This window comes from Gopherus evgoodei, chromosome 1, assembly GCF_007399415.2.
Source record: "Gopherus evgoodei ecotype Sinaloan lineage chromosome 1, rGopEvg1_v1.p, whole genome shotgun sequence".
In the NCBI taxonomy this organism is placed as follows: Eukaryota; Metazoa; Chordata; order Testudines; family Testudinidae; genus Gopherus; species Gopherus evgoodei.
This window is the reverse complement of record NC_044322.1, coordinates 274,206,529-274,233,247: the sequence shown is the minus strand read 5'-3', so window position 1 is coordinate 274,233,247 and position 26,719 is coordinate 274,206,529. Positions and strand designations below refer to the sequence as shown.

At 45.7% G+C, this 26,719-nt stretch overlaps 1 protein-coding gene across 1 annotated transcript; it reads left to right on the top strand.

Annotated features, from left to right (window-relative positions):
* Positions 1 to 678: 678 nt before the first annotated feature.
* NFAM1 (NFAT activating protein with ITAM motif 1) lies at positions 679 to 24,194 on the top strand. The gene is made up of 7 exons (XM_030547784.1): positions 679 to 969; positions 3,326 to 3,679; positions 4,602 to 4,714; positions 13,569 to 13,706; positions 17,866 to 17,952; positions 21,300 to 21,392; positions 22,847 to 24,194. The coding sequence occupies exons 1-7, from the start codon at positions 915 to 917 to the stop codon at positions 22,901 to 22,903; spliced, it is 897 nt and encodes a 298-aa protein (XP_030403644.1). The 5' UTR covers positions 679 to 914; the 3' UTR covers positions 22,904 to 24,194.
* The last annotated feature ends 2,525 nt before the right edge of the window (positions 24,195 to 26,719 follow it).

Here is a 26,719-nt window from a genome sequence, read left to right as displayed (position 1 = left end):
CAAGTGTCACTCTGACCCCACATCTGCACAGGGCTGGTGCTGCCCAATCCCTGCCTGCATATCAGAAATACCAAATGGGCCCCAAGTGCCTTGTCACTACTCTTGATTGTCCTTGCTGCTCAGCTGTAAGACCTCTGAAGAGTGATTTCCAGCTGACACCAGCCCCGTGCAGCTCCTTTCAGCTCATGGGGTGGGGGGAAAGGGGCCTTCGTTCTGGCTAATCTGAACCGAATCTCCCCTGGAGGAGTGCAGCTGAAGAGTATGTTAGGTCATTGCTTTCCCCCCTCCCCATCTATCAAGGGCTCTAAGTGCTACCCAGGAGAAATCTTTGTACTCGGGGGAGTGCAGTGATTGCTACTGGGCCTGCTCCCTGTGTGGGTGCTCAACTCGGGAGGGAGACTCTTTCCTTTTTTGCAGCTGTACAGGGTTGGGCACAGTATGTTGCTAAAATAAAGAGTGCTTAAGAGCAAATCTCACTAATGCAACCCCTCAAAATCAATAACATGACCTGTAAAGACAATACATAGTATATCCACAGCAACATCTGCCTTCCTATGTATTGCCAGTGCCCCATCCAGCATGCAAAGCACACTCTGCTTCCCCATCACCTGCTCCAGCCAATACACAGGGCTATATATAGTGTGACCATCAATTGACTGATGTAACACCAGCCTAGCACTTAACAACAACCTCAGAGGCAGGGAGGAGTCCAGCCGAAAAGCAGAAGGCAGCTGTGTCTACCAGGAACAGTCTGCCTATTGCATTGTGTTTCCCACCCCACTGCCTCCCCGCCTCTTCCCTTGCAAAAAGGAAGGGAGAAACGACATCTCAGCTGTGGAGATACCTGATCAAAACCATCTCTCGTCCGTTGACGTGTCAGATCTGGTTGTTTTCTTACAGTCTTTGACCCTATCATGGCCTCCAGTCTCAATGCCATCTTCCTTCTTCTCTGGCTCCTTCAGCGTGGAGGTAAAAAGTGCTTTTTGTTCCTTTTGTTTATGCTCTCATTTGGTCCATTATGGCATTTTTTCAGCTGGTGTCTTTTGTTAATGTCCAGAGAGCCCCCTCTAGGAACTTGCACATTCCTGCTATTTCTGTCTTCTAAACATTCTGTCTTTTAAGAACTCATAAAGAAAATCCAGAAGGGAGGGGAAATATGGAAGTAGTGCTGTGTAACCTATATTAAATGTTTCAGGTCCTCTGTGGCAAGTTCTTCTCAAGTTAATGGCTCCAGGGATTACCAGGAGAATAGGTATTGGTGTCGGCCCTGCATTGTGACAGTGGTACTTTGTAATGGCTTGTGTGAAAGCCAGGTTAATGTAAACCTTGGCATTTTTATACAGGGTGAACTGGAGATGAGGATGATGAATGATCATGCCCTAGACTCGAGAGTGGGGCCAGAGACCACTCAGATCATTGGTCCTCCCATACCACCACTGCATTTTGGATGATCCCTCACTACATTTTTTATGGTTAAAAACTGTTCCCAGTGCTGTAACCTAAACTTTTCAGCTTATCACTCCTTGTTATGTCATGTGCAGAGGCCTTTCTTTCATTGGCATGATTACCTTGAAGTTGTTTGTAGACCATGACCATGTTCTCCCTCTGTCACCGCACCCCAGAACTCTTCTCAACAGTTTGTATTTAGCTCCTTTCATTTTGGGTTGTCGCTTCTGAAATGTGGTTGTTAGGTAATTGTGATGTTCGTGTCACAATAAGGCGTCATAACATGATGATGTCACACTAAGCTCAGATTACATTGTGGGGCTCTTTTAGTGTTCCGCAGTGACCCTGTTTGTAGAATGCAAGATTTCAGAGAATCCCATCAAAACCAGGAAAGATGACCACGCCACCTTTCTCTTTGTATCTCTGGCCTTCAATTCATGTATCACTGAAAGAATCAAAATTCCTGTTGTATAGAGAGACTTGTCCATAAGGTTCTGACTCACTGTCCTAATGAGGGAAGAGCACTGAGGTATGGGATTCACAGCGCCTCTTCTCTTTCTAGGCCAGTAAAGGTCAGGTAGTTTGAAAGATGATGTAATTTGTCTGTAGAGGAAAGGGCAGCAGCTGTCCTGAATCTTGATGGGCCAATTTCAAGTTGATCTATCCATAGAGTCCAAGTACAGTGGTGACTGAGGTCTCTCCTGCCCCCGCACTTATCATGGGAACAGTGACAGAAAATTAGCTCCACTGGCAAATGGAAAGAAAAAGCAGTTGGCTGAAGTTGCTCTGATGATTTTCTGATAACTTTTAAAATGCTTTTGCTACTCCTCCGCTCCTATTGTTCTCTATTCATTATTATGTTAGGTGCTTTGAGATGGGAATTGCAAGTGCTAACATAAACAGATCAAAGGTTGTCTAGAGTTTAGAACTTGACTCGTGATGTCAAAGGGACGGGGGCATATACCCTGTGAAATGGGCTTTCGATCGGCATTTTCACAATATACAGTGTTCTCCTTGTGCTTTTTTGTTCTTAATGCTAAACAAAAAAGAGAACAAGCCTAGAGGCAGCATCTCCTCTTTGCTTCTGCAGCCTCTGTTGTAACTTCCTATATATCACCACTTGGTGAATTGCAGAAGCAGATATCCTTCCAATTGCCTGACAATAATCACGGGAACTATTTTGCCTCTCTCTTAAAGAGATATTGTCATGCATGGCTACTTCAGGTCTTCACAGTTCAGCCAATAGTTCCTGTACCTTATGTGCTGACTCACCCTTTGCTTTGCTGTTTAGAGTGGCAAAAGTTTTGAGTGGTGAAGCTGCATCCTCTTAATATTTTTCACGGTCTCAATACTGGCATGCACAGTGTGTGCAATTTCCTTCCTCACTCTCACACCCCATGTACCTAATTACACAGTTACACTGACACCCACATTTGCACACTGACACAGAAGCATGGAATTTTAGAGGAGGTATTATACAAAACATCAAACCAGAGTTAATTACCACTTTTGTCAGCCATAACATATTCTCACACACTGATAATCAGTCCACTTCCTCCCTTCGTCCCCCTTTCAGCATGCTAGAGTTTTAGAGAAGAACTCACAAAGAAAAAGCGGAAGCCTGGGATTGCAAGTGTATTTAAAATTACAAAATATTTATCTAATGGACTGTATAGACCACACAGGAGTTGCCTTGCCAAAACATACAAGTGGTCCATGTAGTCCAGTATCATCCTGTCTCTGACAATAGCCAATCCTGGATGCTGCAAAGCTGGGTGCAACCCCCATGATAATGCATCTAATTGTGTGTGTGTGAGAGAGAGCAAGTGTGTGTTTGGGGGTGTTATATAAATGCTAAAGATTATCTCCTATTGTCTAGGACGGCAGGTTGGTGGACAGAAAGTCTCAGTAAAACAAACCCCCCTGATCCAGGTTGCTTTTGCCAATGAAAAAGTATCTATGAAGTGCCTGGTCAGCTACCCCTACATGAATGAATACACCACCTTCACAATCGATTATTACTGGGTGAACTCAGAAGGCAAGATAGTCATCATCAACAATTATTCCGTATCTGAAACAATCCCCACTGGACAGATGAACCAGACAACAGAGAAGGATTATCCATATACAGTTGGGACACCAGAAAACCCCCCTGCTACTGGCACCTACTACTGCAAGGCCAACTGGAGAAGCAAAACAGAAACAGGAAATGGGGTATTCATCCTTGTTAGAGGTAAGCTCCCACTGCGCATCACCTAGCCAATGAGAGATCAGAAGAAGAGGTTTGAAAGGCAAAATCTGACTGGAGTTTCCCCATAAAGGGGTGATTTTTTTTGGCCCTTTTCTTCTTTACCTCAAAACAAGGTAGAAATGAGTAATACCTAGCACTTGGGTAGCACTTTTCATCCACAGATGTCAAAGTGTTTTACAAAGGAGGTAAATAGCATTATCCCCATCTTACAGATGGGGAAATGGAGGCACAGAGAGGCTAAGGCCTGGTTTACACTACGAAGTGTTGCCAACATAGCTATGTCGGCTAGAAGTGCCACCTTACTCTAATCCATACAAAATGCAACTGCAAATATCATCTTCTTTGCCTACTGTTCTGATCACATAACCTCCTCTTTGGATCTCTCCACTGGCTCCCTATCTTATACCATATCAAACTCATTCTTTTAGCCCTCACTTTCAAGTCCCTTTCATGGCTTTGCCATGCCCTGCTTATCCGCATCTGTCATATGTCCCTGTTTCCTGCGCTCCACCGTACCACGCATGTCTTCCCCAGTCTACTTCTCCCACAGAGTCTTGTACTGAATCTGTGTGTGTGGAGGGGATGGGGATGGGTTCAGGACTGGAGCAGCAGAAGGTGACGTGTCAGGCGCGAGGTACAGTGGCAAAGTTGGAGGCGTTGGGAAAACTTGCAAGGACCTACCTGTACCTGGTTCTGTCCCTCACTATCAGTCTTTGTTTTGAGACCTTTCACATTCACCCAGGATGTGATTTAAAAGAAAACATATATTAAAAGATATGTTCTTCAGCTCTGCTTGTGAGTTTTAGCCCTCTGACAGCTATTGAATGGAAAACTTGAGGGTAAAAATGAACAGTGGGTTCTCATCTCCACTCGTGCCATGAATCATTTGCCTTCCTCCTCACAGACACAGGGTACAGAGAGCCCTCCCCGGGCATGTGGAAATTTCTCATCGCTCTCACCAGTATCCTCACCATACTGAGCATCACTGAAACAGCTCTGCTGCTGTGGAAGAGAAAGGCAAGTCCTAAAATAAGTATTAAAGGTGGAGCTGGTAACGATGCCTGTGGCTAAGGTTTCTTGACACTTCCCATTATAAGACCCTGTTTTCAGTAGTTAGTAACTTTACCAAACTTTAAGTGTTTGGACTGAAATTTTGCATGCTGAAAGTCTACCTTAGACTGTTGGGGTTTTTTTAAGTTTCAGCAAAAATGGTTCAGCCATATCAGAGAACAAGATAAAGGGTAAATATATTGTTTTGTTCATGTTAAAAGCTCCTTGTGTCAACCAGATTGTTTGTGCACTATCCCCAAAGAGCAACTGAGCGTGCTGTAGCCCAGGGCTGCCTGCCCCTGCAATCGCTTCTCACAGCAGCTGAGGGTGGCTGTGTCACCAGGCGCAGGAACTCAGAGCCAAAAACTCTCTCTTCTATGGTCCCAATGCTCCCTCACTGCTGGTGCCCAGGCAGTGTGGAGGAGAAGCAGCCAGTCTGGAATGCAGAAGGGCAGGAGCTAGACCCCTGGGGAAGGTGTGCAGTAGAGGAAACAGAATGGACAAGGGACACTGTGGGGCAGGGAGTGGGATACAGGAACTAGTTGGGCAAGGAAACTGGGGCAAAGAGAACGAGGGGAGACTGAGATGAGAAGCCCGGGGAAGGAGACTGGGACTGGCAGCTAAGGTCAGGGAAGAGTGGAACTCCAAGGAGAAGACTGGGACTAGGATGAAGAGCTGGGAACAGGAGGAAACTGGGATGTGGAGCAAGGGGAGAGGAGGAGTCAGGGCCGGGACAGGAACAGACTAGTGGGGTCAGGGTAGAAGGGGTCAGGTCTAGGGGAAGCAGGGGCATAAGAGTCTGTGCTCATTGGAGCACATTACTCTCCAGAACCTGGAATGGAACCTAGGATTCCTGAATCTCAACGTTCCTCTGCTGCCAGCAAATATCTATGTAATCCACTGGCAAAGTATATGTTTCATCCACCTCTGGTGGCTGATCTACATAGGGGATGGCAATCTACTACTGCATTCAGTGCCACCGCTAACTCAAGCAGCAAAGATCTGTGCTGTGGACTTACTATTTCCAGTTTTTCTGATAAACCATGAGGGTGTCAATTTCTGTTTTTCCACTTTGCTATTTTTAAAAACCTGGGATGTTACATACAAAAACCTATTAGTAAAATCATTATTAATGTTGCAAAGTCAAGCATTTAAAACTTAGGAAATGCCAGAATTAAGTTTTCCTACGCATCCTTGAGTTGGGCCACTTATGTGTGTGCCTTATAATAGCATCTTTAGTTACATGATTACATACTATTTTTTCCATTGGACCTCTGCCTCATCTCAGCACGGGATGGACAGTACTTACTTAATGAGCAACTATTGAATATTTTGGTTTCTCTGCATTGTTCAAGGTGTGGCCCTAGGCCTTATTTACTGCCGCCACTCAAACACTGCTCTGCAGATGAATTATTAATTTCCTTATGGACTTTTCTGTGGCATTTATAACTATAGTGTCATGACCCAAGTCCTGAACCCAGGTCTACAGGGAGGTCATCACTCTCCAACCCTCCATTTATCAGCTTGCTGGAATTAGCTAGATCCGTCTGTCCTTGAAGCCCAGCTCATCTAGGAGGCTTCACTCTGAGCCCCAATTGATAGAACGCTGGGCCTCCTGATTGGCCTACTCTCCCTATTTAAACCAGAAGGAAGAATAGGAACTTGCTGGTACAACTGGTCTCCACCCTGCTTTGGGTGCCTCCCCCTGTACTACCTGCTCTTACCTCCTGGTTTCCTGACACAGCATGATTCTTGGCATAGGCACCAACTCTGTGAGTGCTCCAGTTTACAGGGCTTAGGCGAAGGGGTGGAGTGGGGGCAGGAAAAGGCAGGGCGGGGTAGGGGTAGGGTTTGGGTAAAGGGGTGAAGATGGGGTAGGACCTGAGGTGGAGTGGGGGCAGGAAGAGACAGGGTAGGGCAGGGGTTGGGTTTGGGTGAAGGGGTGGAGATGGGGCAGGACCTGGGGTGGAGTGGGGGTTGAGCGCCCCCAGGGAAACTTGGAAGCTGGCACCTGTGATTCCTGGTATATGACCCTTGGCTCTTAACCTTCTGGACCCTGGCTCTGAATGCTGGTTGGTTGGGGACCCAACCCTCCTGCCCCACATTAATTACTAGGCATGCCGTTCTCTGATATTCACCCAAGAGTTCTGAAGGAACTCAAGAAATTACTGAACTACTAATGTGGTATGTAACCTATCACTTAAATCAGCTTCTGTACCAATAGCTAGTGTGGAGGATAGCTAATGTGATGCCAATTTTTAAACAGAATCTCCAGAGGTGATCCTGGCAATTGTAGGCCAGTAAGTCTAACTTCAGTAGGAGGCCAACTGGTTGAAACAATAGTAAAGAACAGAATTGTCAGACACATAGATGAACATGATTTGCTGGGGAAGAGTCAACATGGCTTTTGCAGAGGGAAATCATGCCTCACCAATCTATTATAAACTTTGAGGGGATGGACAAAGATGATTTAGTGGGTGTAATGTACTTAGACTTTCAGAAAGACTTTGACAATTTCCCTCACCAAAGGCTCTTAAATAGGCAGTCATGAGATAAGAGGGAAGGTTCTCTGCTGGATCAGAAACTGGTTAAAAGACGGGAAACAAAGGGTAGGAATAAATGGCTAGTTTTCAGAATGGAGAGAGGTAAATAGCAGTGTTCCCCAGGGATCAGTACTGGGACCAGTGCTGTTCAGTGTATTTATAAATGATCTGGAAAAAGGGTAAATAGTGAGGTGGCAAAATTTGCAGATGATACAAAATTACTCAAGATGGTTAAATCCAAAGCAGACTGTGAAGAGTTACAAAGGGATCACACTAAACTGGGTGACTGAGCAACAAACTGGAAGCTGCAATTCAACGTTCATAATGCAAAGTAATGCATATTGGAAAGCATAATCCAAATTATACATACAAAATGATGGGGTCTAAACTAGCTGTTACTACTCAAGCAAGAAATCTTGGAGTCATTGTGGATAGTTCTCTGAAAACATCCATTCAGTGTGCAGCCGGAGTCAAAAAAGCAAACAGAATGTTAGGAACCTTTAGAAATGGGGTAGATAATAAGACAGCAAATATCATAATGCCCTTATATAAATCCATTGTACACTAACACCAGGAATACTGCATATAGTTCTGGTCTCCCCATCTTAAAAGAGATATGTTAGATATGGAAAAGATACAGAGAAGGTCAACAAAAATTATTAGAGGTATGGAACAGCTTCCATATGAGACAAGATTAAAAAGACTGGGACTTTTCAGCTTGGAAAAGAGACGACTGAAGGGGGAATAAGATAGAGATCTATAAAATCGTGACTGTGTGGAGAAAGTGTTATTTACTCCTTCACATAACACGAGAATCAGGGATCACCCAATGAAGTTAATAGGTGGCAGGTTTAAAACAAACAAAAGGAAGAACTTTTTCACACAACGCAGTCAACCTGTAGAACTTGTTGCCAAGGGATGTTGTGAAGACCAAAACTATAGCTCGGTTCAAAAAATAATTAGATCCATTCATGGAGGACAGATCCATCAACAGCTATTAACCAAAATGGTCAAGGATGCAACCCCTGCTCTGGGTGTCCTAGTCTCTGAACACCGGAACCTGGGAATGGGTGACAGGGGATGGATCACTTGATTATTGGCCTGTTTTGTTCATTCTCTCTGAAGCACCTGCCATCAGGGCCGGCGCATCCATTTAGGCTGCCTAGGCAATCGCCTAGGGCACCAGGATTATTGGGGGATGGCATTTTGCCGGCAGGGGGCAGCAGGAGGCTCCGGTGGACCTGCCGCAGTTGTGCCTGCGGAGGGTCCCCTGGTCCCGCGGCTCCAGGGGAGCTGCCACTGCCATTGCTCCCGTGGCTCCAGTGGACCTCCTGCAGGCACGGCTGCATCAGCTCCACTGGAGCCACAGACCAGAGGACCCTCTCCGCAGGAATGTCTGCGGCAGCTCCACTGGAGCCATGGACCAGCGCACGGGGCAGCGAAATGGCCGTGCGCCTAGGGCGCTAAAAACACTAGCGCCGGTCCTGCCTGCCATTGGCTATTGTTGGAAGACAGGACACTGAGCTAGATGGACCATTGGTCTGACGCAGTATGTCTTTTCTTATGTTCTTATTCATAAGCTCTTATGAACATGGCATCAAATAAATTACAGGAGGAATGAAGAGCTGGCCAAGACAGGCTGCCAAGGCAACAGCTCTTGAATCCTGGAGCACCACTCTTGTCATAATGCAGTCAAAGACAGATTATTTTTCTGATTTAAAAAAATTACAATTATTAGACATTAATAGGAGAGAGAAATCAGGGAGAGAACCTCTCTCCTCCTTCAGCCCAGTAAAGGGACTGGAGTGACTAAAGGGACACTAACAGTCCCGGTTCCAGTCAGGGCAGGATTTCCCCAGCGCAGGACCTGCAGAAGACAGCTACACACATCATCCTAGGACACCCATGCTGGCATGGGGTTAGTAGAGGGCAGGGCATGGCAGAGGCAGGACTGTAGCATGCAGCTTTGCATAGCCTTCAGGAGGTGACAGGCAGCTTTCCAGGAGGCTCCCAGCCTCTCCAGTCCCCAGAGCACTGGGAAGGCTGAGAGTTCTGTGCTGTGCCTTTTAAAGTTTGTCTACACTTGAAAATTAATCTGGAATAAGGTAAAATATGACTCCAAAATGGATTAAGCTAATTAGGAGTAAGACACTCATTCTGGAATAAGAGCATCCACACATGGTGTTAATCAAGAATAGCTATTCTGGAATAACTCCCCTGTAGGCAAGCATCACAAACTCCAAGTCAGTGCAGGAGGGAGCTCAGGGATCAGCATTTAGGAAAATTTCAGGCTTTTCATTTTCCTTCGTAGGCAAGTATATTTGACCCTCTTTATCTTGTGGGGCTGATCCTCTGCCTCAGAACTCTGCAGTACTACCTATCTCAAATGTTCAAACATCATGAGATACCTCCTTCCCCCTCAAAAAATCATGGGTTTGAGATGGGAAAAAATAGATTAATATTTTTATTTGTCTTCTGATTATTCCCGTGTTGCTAATTCAAAGATTTTATTGTGAATCTTGCAATATGCGGTGCCTTGCTTAAAACCTCCGCTCCTGGAGTTATGTGATTACAAGAGAATCTCAGCTTTCACTTTTTTCTTTTTAAAAAAAAGTAAGTTTCTAGGCCTCAAAGGTTGTAGTGTTTGAAAATGTGGAAACCAAAAGAACCAACATTTTTATTATTTTTAATCTCATGATTTTTAAACCAGTCTCATCTTTCTGAGCACTTGGGGTTGGCAATGTGGTTTAATCTTTAGATAAGCTGCCTGGTGGCAGTCCATACATGAGATCATTTCAAGTTGAAAATTCAACCTAAAATGCAACTCACACACACACACGATTGCCAATTTTGGTTGGAGATGTTCCTGGAAGTTCCATCGCATGTCTTGATATTTAATTTAAGATTAATCTTTAATTCTGGAGACTCCAGGCCAATCCTGGAAGGTTGGCCACTCACCCTCTTCCCTTCTAGGGAGATTTCACTTTCTCTCCTCTCTATCTTGGGGTGGGAGAGATGTCATTCTTTCCTACTTCTGTTCTCCTCAGCACTCATTACTCTGGTCACAATTTCCTAATCCCAGTATTGCCTGCCCCAAAACAGTCAAATATAATGAGTCAGGCCCCCCCAAGTGAAATTGGCTTAGATAATGAGATTTCTAAAAATGATAAAGCTGGAACTCTTTTTTATTTGTCTTCTACGTTTTGTGCCATTTGTATTCACACTTCTGAGTTTTTCTCTATACCTGTGAGGGCTAGACACGTCCATTGTTTTTTTTTTTGTTTGTTTGTTTGTTTGCTTTTTTTTTAATGAAAGCTGAGATTGTGGTGTATTCACATGACTTCAGTAGCTGGGGCTTTTGGAAAAACTCCAAACAGCATGAGACTTGCAATAAAATGGCAACACTGCATCCATCCCCCCAGTCACCTCCCCAATCTTTCCAATTCCTACCCTACCATTTTATCTCAGGTTCTTTCCTGCTCTCTGCTTCTCCCACAGTCTCCTTTACTTTCCCCTCAGTCCCTCTGCTGCTACGACTCTCCCTCCTTAGCTCTCTAGATTGCCCTGTCCTCCTATATTCACCTACTCCACCTACATCCCACCTGCCAGTGTCCTTCCCTGTGTCCCGTAATTACCTCCTCTTTGCATGGCCCCTCCCTGCCTCCTGACAGCACACACCTTTGCCAAAATGTAGCCTGACTTTAAGTCTCCTTGGAGACACTGGGAGGTGGTGGCCCTCTTTTCTAGGGGCAACCTGACTGCCACCTGCACAGGCTGTAGGGAAATGGTAGCCATCTTAATTAAGAGCAGCCTGGCATCAGGCCCACTAATGGGGTATGGGAAATGGTAGCCATTTTGGGAAAGGACAAAACTTGGCGAAGTTCCTCCTGTTCATCCCTACATCACAAAAGGCTTCAAGTCAAAATACCCAACATGAGTCTCACAACAAAAATGTGATTGCTGGCAACTCTCTAAAGTCACAATCTCTCCCACCCCCTCCCCCACCGTGTCCTGTGGGGCCTGAAGCTGGGGAGCAGCCTGTGTGAGACTACAGCCTTGCACCCTGTGCTTCAGCAGGGTGCTCACCTAGCTCAGGCCTCTATGATGTCTCTGTCGCTCTTGCCTACCATGTGCTGTGAGGCTGCCAATTTGTTCCAGGCCCCTGTGAAATCACTGCCTTTCCCTGTGTCCTCTGGGTCTGCAGCCCTGACTCCAATCTGATTAATCACTCTCTCTTCCACACACCTGCCAAACTACAGGCCTTTGGTCTGAACTTCAGGCCCTTGGGAGATTGTTCAGGCACTCAGGACTTTTGGTACAGCCACAACTATCAATCTTGTGAATGCCGGATAGTAGTGGGCATGGAAGCTTATCATCTTTATAGTGTGTATGGAGAAGGAGCTAACCTGCTTTTTTAAAAATAAACCCCAAAACGTATCAAAGCAGTGCTGATGCTGGGTTTTTCAATCACAATTTGTTCTGTGTTTTGTGCCTTATGAGAACTAAATGAGGGGTTTTGTGTATATTTGTAGCTAATTGATTGGCAACTTGCAAATTATTGTAGAATTTCAAATAAATAGCGGGTAGGCTTTTTTCTCCTTTTGCTTTGGCTTCTCTTTGACTAAAATGCCGTGATTTGACAGGTGATTCCAGACCTCTCATCCAGATCTATATTGACTCCCCGCTTTAGTTTGTCTAGTTACGGGCCTGCTGACCCCTCCTTACCCTGGGGCCTCACCTCATAAGCTATGTCTATACTGCAACTAAACACCATCGGCTGGCCCGTGTCAGCTGTCTCAGGCTCACAGGGCTCAGGCTATGGAGCTGTTTAATTGTGGTGCAGACGTTTGGCTTGGACTGGAGCCCAGAGAGTCTCAGAGCCCAGGGTCCAGCTTGAACCCAAATGTCTTCACCACAGTTAAACAGCCCCGTAGCCTGAGCCCTGCGAGCCCAAGTCAGCTGACACAGGCCAGCTGATGGTGTTTAATTGCATTGTGGACACATACCCATAGAGGCAGTGACTGTGAATTGATGTGAAATGCAGACAGTGCCCCTCCTCCTTAGCAGGAAAAATGCTGTGTCCACATCAAAACCAAAATGGTTAACCAAATGAAGGGAAAATAAGCACAGGTTGCACTAGCACCAAGGCTGAGGACAAGCCCCTTCCCCTTACTCCAGAGAGTTTAGCCAGATATCTTCCAGGGGGCAGGGGGGTGGGGAGGGAGGAATTTCAAGACTGGCTGATATCTCCAGATTTTGAGTTGACCCACAGATATTTTTTTTTAACACCATAGAATTTTTTAACGCAAGTTATTTAGGCTTGAAGATTTAAATGTTTATCCCTAATTACTAATGGATTGGAAAGTAGTAGTTCATCATCCTCATGTGATATGAGACTGATGTTATCCTGCTTCTTTTCAGATACAGGACAGAAATACTTTTCAAATATTTCTGCATTTTCTGCATTGTTATTAACAATTTTCCTCAGTCAGAAGAGTCCTTGTGGTGGTATTGGTTTCCCTCCCCCATGTTGTTAGAACGACGGTCTCCTTCACAAAAGGAAAACCCCTCCACAAAGTCATGAAACAAGTGAATTAATATTGCCTTGTTATAGCTGCACCTTTCATTTCTGTCCTTTGTATACACAACCTGGGAGGGGGTGATGACCTTGTCAGATCTCACAAGCTAAGCAAGGTTAGATTTGATCTGTAGTTGAATGGGAGAGCTCTACAGAAAACTCATTTGCTGAAGGAAGTGGTGTTGGTGATTCCAGAAGAGGTCATCTTCCTTCAAGTCAGTATTGGAGCAGTGCCTCAGTGTATTACTGACCAATAAAAGGTCTCTTGGTACTCCTCTCAAGGGCTGTGATGTTAGCACCAGTTTCCTGGCCAAGTCCCATTTTGAGTAATTGCATTCTGCGCTGCTAACGTTCCCCCAGAGTTGCAGCTGGATAGGGCTGTCTTTATTTCTTGTGCTACAGCATTGCTATGTGCTGTTAAATAGGTGCAAGCTCCTCCTCAGACATGTCTATATTGTAGAAGTCATTTTTGTGTAAACACAGAGTCTGGTTCACACAGTTTTACACCAACTTTAACCCAGCTGTTTTCACTGGTTTACACTGGTGTGAGAGGAGGGTCGAGCCCACTGTTTTCAAAGTGGTCTTTTGTGATGAAAGTGCTATAGAAATGTGATTCACTAGTTATCACTGATCATGTGTTAAGTACAAGATGCATGCAAACATTTATTTCACATTTTGGAATGTCGTGTGTTTACAACAGATCTGTCATTTAGTGTCTTGTCCTAAGTTGGTGGTGTGTCCTGGGAGATGCCCAGATGTCCTCCAGAGATGCCCAGACCTAAGCACAGAAGCCCAAGCCCCTTCAGGAAGCTCAGAACCATCTGGCTCCATCTACACTGTGAGTACCACCAGAACTACCCTCATCCCCAGTGTGGCCTACTGCTGGACCTCCATGTGTACACCAGCATGGCACCATGTAAAAACAGGGTGATCTAGGCGGTGGAGGAAAGAGACAATGTAGTCTATTCCTTCAGTATAAGGAAGGATTTGATTCCAAAGAGTGGGTTGGCGAGGAGGTGAGGCATCTGCTTATGCCGTCTCCTCTCTATAACTTTTGCCTTCTGTTCAGAATAAAACTAACATCCTTTTACCACTCCTAACCCTGGCCCATGGCAACTGTTTCCATTCCCCTAGCCTGGTGGTGGCAATGCCTCTGTTTACCCAAGGAGGGAGAGGAATTGCTTAAGATGAGCAGCAGGGCAAATGTGGAAGGGAGTAAAAGGGTGAAAGCAGAGAAGAATATTGGCTGAATATCAGGAAACCTTTTCTGAGCATGAGATCTATAATGGAGTGGAAAAGTCTCACAAGGGGAGAGATGGAAGCTCAGTTGCATGAATCATTTGTGACTGTACAAAAATCTGGAGAATGTACTGTAGGGAATGCCAATGCACTGCTGAGAGAGGTGGGATGCTGATGTGGACAGGAGGATGGACTAGGTCTTTTCTAGCTCAAACTTCACTAGTTCTTATGAGGCCAGTAGGTTTGGTTTGGTTTGGTTTTTTAATTTTTGGAACTGAGGTTTTTTAAAAAAGCAGCTGGAAATACCAGAGTAATAATCTGGGGGAGGGGAATTAATTTGATAAATCTTTTACTTTCAGAAATTTCTTTTTTATTCAACTTTTTAGTAAACATGGAGAGTTTTTCTGTAAAAGTGGATGATTTCTGCAAGGAGGTTAAAAAAAATTCCAATCCAGTTCTCGCTCAGTCAGTGTTGCCATGCATCCTCGGCTTCATCTTAATTACATGTTCTGTCATGTTGCCTTGTTTGAGGTGTCTACCTGAAGTTTAAAATAACAATGTTTTAAACCCTAGGCCAGCTTTGTGAAAATGCCCCTGGCAAGTGCCCTGGTGGACTTGATGGTGCAACCCCCCTACACTGCTCTTTTTCCATTAGGGGCTAGGAACCGGTCGGGGTGGTCCCCAAAATATAGGTGGTATTATCTTAGAATATGGCACGGCTAATTTCCCTGGGGGATGCACTCATTTAGTGTCTCTTGGGAAATGTTAGCTGCTGAGGTTCCTAGGGAACCCTGGCAAGAAAGTAAAGGTGCCATTCACTGGGATGAAAGCCTTCTCCAGCCTAGTTACCCAAGAGTGCAGATTGCATTCCTGTTCCCCGGTGCCTGTGGGTGTGAATCTAGCTGATCTAACAGGACAGGGTAAAAAGGAATGTTGTGGGGCCTGAAGTCCCTCCTTTGGTCCCATCTATACTATGAGACGCTAGTGTGGTGCAATGGCCTAGGGCATCAGAATTTTTGGGGGGCGCTATTTTGCCGGGGGGTGGGGGCGGCACACGGGTCCGGTGGACTTACCGCAGTGATGCCGGCAGACGGTCCACTGCTGGAAAGGCTCCGGTGGAGCTGCCACAGTCATTTTGGCAGACAGTGCGCTGGTCTAAAGGCTCCGATGGACCTTTAGACCAGTGGACCGCCCGCCGGCATCACTGCAGCAGTTCCACCGGAGCCTTTCCAGCAGCGGACCGTCCGCCGGCATCACTGCGGTAAGTCCACCGGATCTGCGGGGGGTGGCGAAATGGCCGTCCACCTAGGGCATCAGAAACCCTGGCGCCGCTCCTGGGTGCTGGAGCTGCTTACCATACCATAGCACACACAGCCTGATTTCTCTGTTGGATTAGGGGTTTGTGGGGCCCTGGGCCAGAGTATGTGGGGACCTTTCTCCACCTTTTCCGCCTGCAGTCTCCCCATTGTCCTCCCCCCCGACAGGGAGCTGGGTCAGGGCACGAGGGCTTCCCCTGCCCGCCAGGTGCTCCTGCTGGGGAAATGGGGTTGGGGTACAGGGGTTTGCCCTGTCCCACCAGCCCGGGACCCCTGCCAGGGAGCGGGGGCTTCCCCTACTTCCCCACAGGATCACTGGGCTGGTAGAACGGGTTGGGGCATGGGGGCACCCATATTTCCAGGTTCCCCCTAATTGGCTAGGGCACCTGGATATGGGCCCCATTGTTCCAATGGCTAATCCACCACTGCGTTGTTGCTGGGAGAAAAATGCACAGGGTAAGAGACTCTCTGTGACCAGCAGCAGGAAAGGAATGGAGAGCAAGGAAGATGAGAGGAGAGTTCTGTGTGCGTGCCGTGTGGGCTGTGTTCCGAATGAGTGGCCAGATGAAATAACTGTTAATGTTTGCCTTTTTAAGGGGCGAGTGGGGGTAGGAACCACATGATGCTCTACTCATTTTGGCTGCCCTGTCTGTCTCAAGGCCCCTAGGCAGGCTGTTCATCCCCCTCCAGTCCCAACACGTTCTGCTCTTTTTAAAATCATGATCACTTTGAGCCTGAACACTTGTAATTCCCAGGGAAACAAATGGGGGGGGGGGTGATAGATGCTCAGCATCTCCCAGGATCAAACCCAGTCACTTGTTTTTTCTCTTGCTATATTAGGAGACATGACAGTCTCATTCACTTTGCAATCCCTCTCTAAGAGCACCTGCCCCTCTTGCCTGCCTAAGCTCCTCCCATCTTCTTGTTGCCAGAGAAACAGCCACCTTGGCAACCTGCTGTCATCCTTGAAATACACATGGAAAAGTCCTCCTGATTGTTTTATTAGATCCTCCGGGCAGATCTGGAGCATCATTCAATCTGACATGCATCTCTAGTGACAAGATTATCTGAGGGACAAGGAGATGCTCACATGTGTACGATGTGTGTGTGTTTCTGTATGTACCTGTGTGTGAGCATTCAGGGCAGAGCTTAAATTCTTATAGCAGCGAAGAGTCCTGTGGCACCTTATAGACTAACAGACGTTTTGGAGCATGAGCTTTCGTGGGTGAATACTACATGCATCCGATGAAGTGGGTATTCACCCACGAAAGCTCATGCTCCAAAACGTCTGTTAGTCTGTAAGGTGCCACAGGATTCTTTGCTGCTTTTACAGATCCAGACTGAGATGGCTACCCCTCTGATACAATTCTTATAGCGTATTTCCTGGAGGCCCCCCAGCCCTCCCCCCATTCAGGTCTCCAGCTTCAGCTGCGGGGCAGGGAGTTTTCAGGGCTTTAGCCTCATGGGGTGGGGGCAGCGCCCTAGGGCTCAGGGCTTCTGTCCCATGGGATGCCCTAGGACTCAGGGCTTCTACCCTGCGGGGCACCCAGGGCTCAGGGCTTCTGCCCTGTGGGTCACCTGTGTTGGGGCTTGGGCTCCAGGCTTCAGCCACAGATCCAGCTTGCAGCCCCCTAGAGGTTTGAAAATATTTACTGGAACTCCACTCTGGACAGCTCTGGCTGAATTTAAGCCCTGATTCAGGGGAAGTGTGTGGATGTATGCATGTAAGTGTGATTTAGAGTATATGTGTGATTTAGAGTATATGTGTGAGCTAGACTGTGTGTATGCTTGTGTATGTGTGTGTGTGAGAGACACAGAGAGAGAGTTCCTATATTTCTGCATTCTAAGGAGGAAAAATAGTTCCCGGTTTAAAAAAGAAATGCAAATTGTCCCTATTATAAATGACTATGAAGTTCCCACCTTTTGCTGTGCTGTTGGGCATCAGGACATCAGCTCAGCCACTCTTTCCATTCCCAAATGCCCAGCGTGATTGTGACTGGAACATGGGAGTGATGTGCACACTAGTGCCAAATTGTACCATTCAGAGCTCATCTTGTTTGCAGGTTCACCTCCTGTCCCACTGAGCAGTGAATGTCCCCTATAGAGGAGGGTCTTATTCTGCACTGTGTGAAGAATTTGGAGTTGATGGAGGCAGGTAGGAGGGGCCCTGCTTTCTTAGATTTATATCCTAGGGAGAAAAAAAATCTCATCATGTCTCCATGATTCAAAATCACGACAAGGACGGGGCTGCCCTGTGCAGTTAGGGCATGAAGCAGTTTCCAGGACTTTTGCAGACTTTGGGGACGCAGGTTTTAGGCTCGTCAAAACTCAGATTTAGGATGGATGGCCGCTCCTGACCACAGCAGGCCACTGCATTTTTTCACCTCTATGCACTGCGTGTTTGTGATGTGACACAAGCCCTCTTTCCTCTCTCCGCTCTAGTGTCTAGAATCCCACCAAGCTGAGGTCTATTCTGTCCTTGAGGATAACATGAACAGCTTGTCGCTTGAGAAGAATCCCACTGCTACAGTAAGTCTCCTCTCAAGTAATCCTGACACTGTCCTGCTGGGGGTTCCCTTTGAAATTGGGCCTGGCATTGAAACCACCACAGAGCTGCTATGCCTGTATAAAGGCAGTAAATCTAACTGCTGCTTCCACTCCTCCCACCCAGAAAAGGAAAGGCTGGATTCCTCCCGCCCCTAGGCTGGGCTTATAAATGTTGAATCTTTCTTCTCTCTGGTTAAACAGTTGTTTTGTCAAACATTATTAGTTCGGGGAGGCCTGGTTGATATAGGTGCTGCGATGTGAGATTTGCTCTGAGGCATGGTGGGAGATTTGAGATCATTTCTGGCAGTGGAAACTTCCATGTGAGCAGACCAGACCAGGGCTTCTTGGAATATGGGCTGGTCCTGGCCTCCAATATGGCCCTTTTGGACTGCTCAGGCAGTGCAAAGATCAGGCAGCTGAAGAGTTGTCCAGCATGGAGAAGTCCTTGAATATGGGCATGGCTGGGACACCGCTGAACCCAGCCATCCCCAACTGGCATAACAGCCCCCTCAGGGCCATTACCATGGGCCAAAAGTTTAAAGCAGCTCTGAGACTGCTCTAACTTCTGCCAGGGTTGATGCAATCCCTGACAGCTGTGGGGATCAGGGAAAGGGAATGTACAGCCATGTTTAGCCTCCTCTGCATTCTGGTCCTACACTGAGTTCAGGTCAGCCAGCCTTGGAAACTGGGCTTGGGGTGTTCTGAGCCCTATATATAATTTGTGTTTTTCCCCTACTGTCAAGATGAAAACCATATTGAGTGAAATGCTTCTGGAGCAACTGTTCAAGAGATCGACAAGAGTCAACTGCTTAACAGAAGTGATGGGCTAATAAAAGCAGAGCAGAATTGTGCCCTATATGGTAGGGGACATTTTGGAGCACTCAGAGTGAGACTGTGCCTCTCTTAGGTGGACTCCTGTGCAGGTTTCCCTGTACTATGTGGGTTTGTTCGGTTTTGTTATTTTGGGGTGGGGGGGGGGTTTACAAACACTTTGGATTCAATGACTTTCCCAGTTGTTGCTGTTTATTATTGTGAGTGGGGTGGGACCCGTGCCTAGCGGTTAGAATCTCTGGTGGCAGACTTGCCTAGTGGTTAGGGGTAGGTGAACCCAGGCTCTCCCACTTCACCAGGTTCTGACCTAGGACATTCTTGGGCACCACAGGGAAGGCAGTCACATTGTGTGGTCCAGTTAACACCCTTCCTTGGGTCTCTTCCTACCACTTTGTCCCTCCTTGGGGTGTGTCATGGCTTGCAGTTATCTCTGCAACTTGGTCTGTGGGCCTTTGCAAGCTAAGGAGTCACACCTTCATGCAACCACTCTCCTCCTGAGATACCTTCCTAGCACAGTCTCTCCATCACAGTGGCTGCACCCCACCTCTCTCTCCACCCACCAGCCTATTGTGCTGAAGAAACTCTCTCTTAAGGCCCTCCTCCAAACGGAGCATGCCCAGCAGGCCTGTTGGGGTGGGGATTCCTGGGCCCAGAGTTATTCCTGTACCCCTATCTCTCTCCAGCGTGAGGTTTGTCCACCCCATCACAATTACCTTTTGCTCTCAATTTGGAGAGTAAAACAAGGTTTGGTGAGTTTTGCCTCATTTCTATAGCTGGTTTCACTTTCTGCTTCTTGTGAATATTATATGTCCAGGATCCAATAAGTAAATAATGTCTCACATTACCTACAATAGTAGAACAACAAGGACAAGGACAGAAAGGAACAACAAAAATAAATCATGTTAGCACAGTGAGAGGGCTCTTGTTGACAAACTACCTCCAGCCTGATCCATTTCTAACTTCAGAATCCAGTTAACGCCAATTGTTTTCCACTGCCAAACTCTTTGGAACTCGGTGTCCAGAATCTGCTGGGCATTTCAGGTGCTGTGTCCACACACACCTTCACCACGGTTCTTAAACTTGGCACTGGTCTGTTTGGGTTGCAAAGAGAGGAGGGAAAGTTTTTGGTTATAAAAAACAACATCCCCCCGACTCCTTACTGTTATTAAAATTATTATTGTGACAGAAGCATTTCTATTCATATTCTGTTGTCTTATTAAACCTTTTAGGCTTGAATCTTCTTGGCAAGCTGAAAAGTGTAGTGTGGACAGTGCCTAGGGGCTGAATCCACTGCCAGCATAAGCAGATGCAACTCTAAGTGTTTTGGAATAGCAGCCATGTTAGTCTGTATGAGCAAAAAGAAGAGGAGTACTTTTGGCACCTTAGAGACTAACAAATTTATTTGAGCATAAGCTTTTATGGGCTACAGCCCACTTCATTGGATGCATAGAATAGAACATACAGTGAGAAGAAATGTATACATATAGAGAACATGAAAAGGTGGAACTACCCATGCCAATTGTAAGAGGCTAATTAATTAAAAGAAGCTATTATCAGCAGGGGAGAAAATCTTTAGAAGTGATAATCAAGATGGTCCATTTCGGACAGTTTGACCCGAAAGTGTGAGGATACTTTAACATGGGGAAATAGATTCAACTAGTGTAATGACTGAGCCATTCCCAGTCTCTGTTCAAACCTAAGTTAATCATACCTAGTTTGCATATTAATTCAAGTTCAGCAGCTTCTCTGAGTGTGGCCCTCCAACTGCATATTGTCTTTAGAACATGGCATAACAAGAGTTACTATATTGGATCAGACCAATCGTCCATCTAGTCCAGTATCTTGTCTCCAATGAGCAGCAGCAGCAGCTTCGGAGGAAGAAACCCTGCAGTAGGCAGTTATGGGAAAGTTTCCTCCTCTCCCCAGATAGTTAGAGATTGGCATATGTCCCAAAGCCTGAGTGGTCACATCCCTTCCAAAACTCTTGTTTACTTTAAAAATATATTAACTATTATAACATTGAATAGTCCGGTTATCCATAGAAATGTCTGGTACTTTTTGGAATCATGCCAAGCGCTTAGCCTCGGTGATATCTTGTGGCAGTGAGCTCCACAGACCAATTGTGCACTGTGTGAAAAAGTATCTCCTTTTATCACTTTTACATTTTTACTACCTTTCAATTTCATTGGAGGCCCCTTGTTCTTGTGTTCGGAGACCAGAAATACAGGAGATTCCAAACTGGCCTTTTATCCCATTCATTCTTTGTTAGACTTTAATCATGACCATTCTTCTTTGGGCAATCTGAGCAATTCAGCTGGTGAGCTGAGATGCTGTGTACACATGATGTTGCTCTTCACAAAATATGGAGCACTCAGCACGTTATCAGAACCCTGGTACTGCCACAAGCGAGCCAGTTCATTTGGAGGTTAGAGTGTTTGGAGAGTGGATGCTAGGGCAAAGTGACCTGTTACTGAGTGATGTGGGTACGTCTCTTATAGCTTCAAGACATGAACATCTCGCAGCCAGACGGGGTTGAAGATAGAAATGAAGACTGTGGGAAAACAGGGAAGAAGAAAAAGAAGAAAGAAATGGTAAGAGCCTTCTACAATCCTGCCGTAAAAAGCAGCCTCATACCTTGTGTTCAGCTGATCACATCATTCAGAAAGTAAAGAACTGAGCATTGTAGTGATGTTTAAAATGTCACCCTCACTTACCACGTGTCCCATGCCCAGACTCAGCTCTGTGAGGGGACAGGGATGGAGGGGAGGTTCTCTAGCAGGTGCAGTGTTAGTAATAGAATGGGAAGGTTTGCATTAGGCAGCTCCCATGCCAGCCTCTGTCTGCAGTGAACACAGAGTGACTGAAAACAGGAATGTCATGATAAACATGGTGGGCCAGATTAATCTGTGGTGTAATTCCATCAAAGTCAGTGAGGATAAATTTGGCCCAAAAGGTCCATGGCCTTCCCTGTGCTAGAGAATTTTGATGTGCTGCCTGCCACTGCAGTCCTTAGCTCACCTGTAACACATCACATGCACACACATAAAATTACAATCAATACCCCACAAGTATTCGCGCTACTATTAGAATGGGACTTGCTTTGAGCAAGGTTGGCCACTGTTGCTGCATAGACACTGAGGATTCTTAGATTCACCCACCATGGCACTAGCACTGGTGCCGTTTCACCGATGCTAGTAATAGTGAGAAGGCTAGTAGAGAGTAGGTGCCAGTGATTTTTGCCACCCTTTCTGATAATTCTGCTCACAGTAGTCCTAGGCAACCTGATGATAAAATGACAGTGATTGATTTAGACCAGTGTTCTCACTGTTGCTACCCTCAGCACAGTGGCTGTGTTTGCAAGGAATGCCATATGTGGATGCGGGGCATGAATGCACCCATACCTGGAAGGCTGGTGTGGGTGCACTGCACCACTGCAATATCTACTAGTTCAGCTAGTAATGAATGGTCTCTGGTGTACGTGCGCCCTTTGGAGAGTCCACAATTGGTGTTTTTTGTAAAATGTTTCCTTCTGATGCCACGGAGGAATTGCTAGTATAGACAGGGCTTCGTGCAGCCACTGGCATTTCAGCTACTCAGTTGTCTAACCTTGCTCACAGCAACAGCAGGAGTATGTGACCCAGTGCTTAAAATGTCCATGTCTGTCGGTGCCTTGTCTCTGTAAGATACAGTGGTGCAGAAAAGATTCAGCTATTGAAGAAACAGAATTCGGAAGGTCAGGGAATTCCTCTTTCACAGAATCCAAACTGATTTATTTTTTACTTTTGGAATAACCAAGATCAATCCCCCTTCCCAGGTGGATTGCTTTTTCGGAGCAGTGGAAAATAGGAAGCACCTTTATGCCTGGAGCAGGGTTACTAATGTTCATCTCCGGGACAGCAGCATTCCTCTGGCTGAGTTAATTGCATTCTGTGGATCACTAGTGGCCATTGCCAGTGGAAAGAGTTGCAGAGAATACTCTTAAGAATCAATCTGACTTTTTGAATAATTTCCCTCCATTTCTTTTTTTCTGTTTACAATTTTGTAGAAATCTCAGCAAGAAACTCTGGAAGAACCCTTTGATACCCTGTATGAGAATATCTAAGGGGAAAGACTGATCTCTGAGTATGAGACACATCTCTGAGTATGAGGCAACTGCCCCTCACATCTTTAGTATCCATCTGAATTCTCCAGACTCATGGCACACTGATGGCAGAGCCCCGCCCTGGTCTCTCTCTAACCTGTTCTTTATGGACCTCAGAATTCCTCTGTTCTGCTCTCAGGGTGGCCCAGGCTGCATGGGCGCGCCTGCAGAGGATATTGCTTTCAGTTATTTATAAATCTAACTTTTAGCGATTGTTTTAGTCAGGATCTGTGCAAGTTTCCCTCATCCAGCTCTGGCGATGCAGTTGAGTCTTGATCTCTAGCACTTGTTGTACAATACAGGGACCCCACTACTTTATTTGACAGTGCACCTCAGTCCTGACCTGCAGCCCATGCTATCCCACTCCTAGCTCTCTCCTGTCATGCCAATATGAACTTGATATATGTCTATTGAGGACCTGATTGGGAGCCAAGGACCCCTGTCGCCGCCTTCCCTTTCTCAACAACTTCAAGCGGAAACATGCTGATGCGTAAAGCAAACTGACCTGCTAGCCCTGTATTGTAACTGCAGATATACAGTACAGCCCTGTGCTGCTCTGAAACAGTCAGTTGGATTCTGCAGGGTGAATATTTTCCTTAGAATGCAACCAGTGGAATATGGTGGGGAGAGGCAGCAGGAAAAGAGATGCAGAAAATGAAGCAGGAGTCTTCCCTGCCTGTGGACATGTCTCATTGGTGATGTTCCTCCCATGATAAACTATTTGGAGACAGGGCTTGTGAAAGCAGCTGCCCTGCTGGACTCTGTCCTGTTTATAACGCTATCCCAGGCTGATGTCCCTTCCAGGAAGGGTGTTTAGAGGGAACGTTAACACTCTTCTTTTTAATAGGTATTGTTATACGGTGTAATTGGTTTTTTTAAGCTCTGGCGTGGGCAGATGTAATATCTTGGGGAGAAATTTTCACCCCATTGAAGTCAGTAGAAGTTTTGCCATTTATTTCAGTGGGGCCAGGATATCACTCCTGGTGTTTAGAGTGGTATTTTAAAAAGTGCAGCTACACCAGTTTATCAGACTCACAATATATGGAGTAGAGGCCCTGTTTGTGAATTTTCCATCCAAGCTCTTATCCTTGCCATCACATGGATCTAGCCCAGGGGCGGCCACCCTGAGCCTGAGAAGGAGCTAGAATTTACCAATGTACATTGCCGAAGAGCCACAGTAATATGTCAGCAGCCCCACATCAACTCCCCCCACTTCAGCCCCTAGCGCCTCCCCCTCCACCCCATGGCTCCCGCCTGCTGTGATCAGCTGTTTTGCATGTGCAGGAGGCTCTGGGAGGTAGGGAAGAGGAGGGAGGGCACAGCACATTCAGGGGAAGGGGCAAGGGCATTGGGGGAAGGGGTGGAGTGGGGGCAGGGCCTGGGGCAGACCAGGGGGTTGAGCAGTGATCACCCTCCAGTACATTGGAAAGTTGGTGACTGTAGCTCCAGCCCCAGAGTCAGTGCCTATGGGAGCTGCATATTAACCTCGGAAGAGCCACATGTGACTCCAGAGCCACAGGTTAGCCACCCCTGATCTAGCCTATCAGCTGAACTTACACTCATTATAGTTCTGATAGGAAGGGAGTGACATTAACTATATTGTATAACTTGATCAAAACAATGGAACAAAGAGCTGAAGATGTTGTACGTCAGCTTTTCTAAAAACAAAACAAGAATCTGTAGAATAAGCTGAAAGGAATCATGCAAATCTCTCTAAAGAAGAAAATCAAATTAAAACTGATCTGAAGGTCATAGGATCCTCTCCAGTTGTAGGTAATGTTGCTATACGTCAAAGATGGGAGGCTATGGAAAGTGTTTCCAGGGCCTCCAGGTCTTCCTATACTATGTTTTAAGAGATAATCTTCTTATTGCTTTGCTCATTTATTAGAAGAAATTTCAAATGTGGAATCTGCACTTTCCTTAATGATAACTACTTTTCTCTTACCAATGTCTAGAAATTCATTGATGCAAGGACCCAGTAAAATTGTTTTTCCATTTGTAAATGCTTGTGATCATTCTGAGATAGTATTTTAAAACAAATGTTTTTGGGGTCACCAGGTTTTAATGTTTCCTGAGTTGACATGGGAAACACAAGTTAGGAAAAAAAAGGTTCAGACTTAAAGAATTTGCAAAATTGATGCAATTACAGTAAAAAAAAAATTCTTTGCCAAGTTTTGAGTAATGTTGGTGATAAATGATATATTTTAATTGATTACAATGTGGCTAGAAAATCTTTAGAACAAGCTGATAGATTAGATGGAGTTAACATTTACCAAAATAAAAAACATCTGTAATTTTGTTTTAAATATGGCATTTTATAAGTGCTAAATGCTTTATGTACAACTGGAAATTTCTTGAAAAGACTCTCTAATGCAGTGTTGATAACTGCTCTCTGGTCAGCCTCTTGTTCGTCATTTTCTTTTATGCTTTTTTCCCTCTAATTCACTGTATTTATATCTGACCAACTATATATATTATATACTTGGGGTTATCAAAAATTATAAAGTAATTGAACTAAAGGGCTGTAGGAGAGCGTAATTCCCTCGTTCTGTACTATAATGGGAAGATGGTAGGCAACAGGTTAGAGGCACAATGACAGATTCTGACTAGTTAAGAAAGACAGTCTGAATTCCAGAGAAAAGATGGAAGGTCTGTGCAGTTTAAGCCTGATCCAAAACCCACTGAAGTCAATTGGAGTCCTTCCTTTGATTTCATTGTGTTGTGGATTGGCCCATTGAGAGTAGAGGATTGTGCAAAAAAGGAGAGATCATTATGAAGATGTGTAGCTGCAAGCCAGAAATACCCCTTTAGCATCACCCACTATCAAGAGACTGAGACATCCCATGGAATCAGAGTGTCAGAGGGAAGGATGGATAAGGAGAAGAGTGTGTGGGGTAAGTAGTGTTTAAGACACAGACATTTACCAGGGAGACCTGTAAAGAAAGGCCACCCACCAAGAGAAAGAAAGGTTATTAAAGAACATTTAAATAGCATTGGTGTGATGAATGTGGTGCAGAGAAAATCAGTAATTATTTGGTTTTGTATTTGTACTTAACTGTCTGGCCCAGGCGGTGGGTGCAGGGGATTAATATTTTTGCCTGTATTCCACAGGAGGAAATAAGTTCGTTTTTAGTAACTGTCAGACAGCTAAAACAAATGAAATAAAGAAACAGAGCTGTCAGCCTCCCAGAATCTGGTTTTATTGGCTTGTTGTGCTTCTTCCACACACATTTTTGCTCTAAATTAAATGATTGTTTTCCCTTCCAAAACATGTCTCGAGGCCAGGGATTGTTGGTGGGAGCTGTGATCTTTTCGGTAGCCATAGCAGTAATATGCATCTGCATTTAGCTTATGACAAGCATGTGCATTTTGGTTCCCCAGTACTAGGAACACTTGAGGGTAAGGCTCTGTTTGCGGCTGGGGAATTGCAGAGAGAAGGTGGGGAAATCTCATGTCAAACTGAGTACTAGATTCAGTAGGAGCTGCACTCCCCGCCTTCTTCATAAAGGGAGAATGACTGCCCTGTATGAGCTCTAGTCATGTTGGAGGTAATATTGCCCTTCCCCACCCTCACGAGTGAACCATCAACAAATGGTCACCTTATGTCCTGAAGCATGTGCTTTGATTGCCTTTATATCATTGTCTTAGCCTGCATAGTTACGCATTTTGTTAATGGTGCTAAAATTATCTACCCCCTGTTTAAAAATCCTGCCGCAACCCCTTTCAGTGACCTTCTGCAACAAATTCCAGTTTGACAATGTAGAGACTGGATATATT

Excerpts from the sequence above, each read along its gene's own strand:
- NFAM1 (XM_030547784.1), top strand. The coding sequence starts at position 915 with ATGGCCTCCAGTCTCAATGCCATCTTCCTTCTTCTCTGGCTCCTTCAG. Across the intron at positions 3,680-4,601 it reads GGTATTCATCCTTGTTAGAG|ACACAGGGTACAGAGAGCCC; the intron begins GTAAGCTCCCAC and ends TCCTCCTCACAG. Across the intron at positions 4,715-13,568 it reads TGCTGCTGTGGAAGAGAAAG|ATCTGTCATTTAGTGTCTTG; the intron begins GCAAGTCCTAAA and ends TGTTTACAACAG.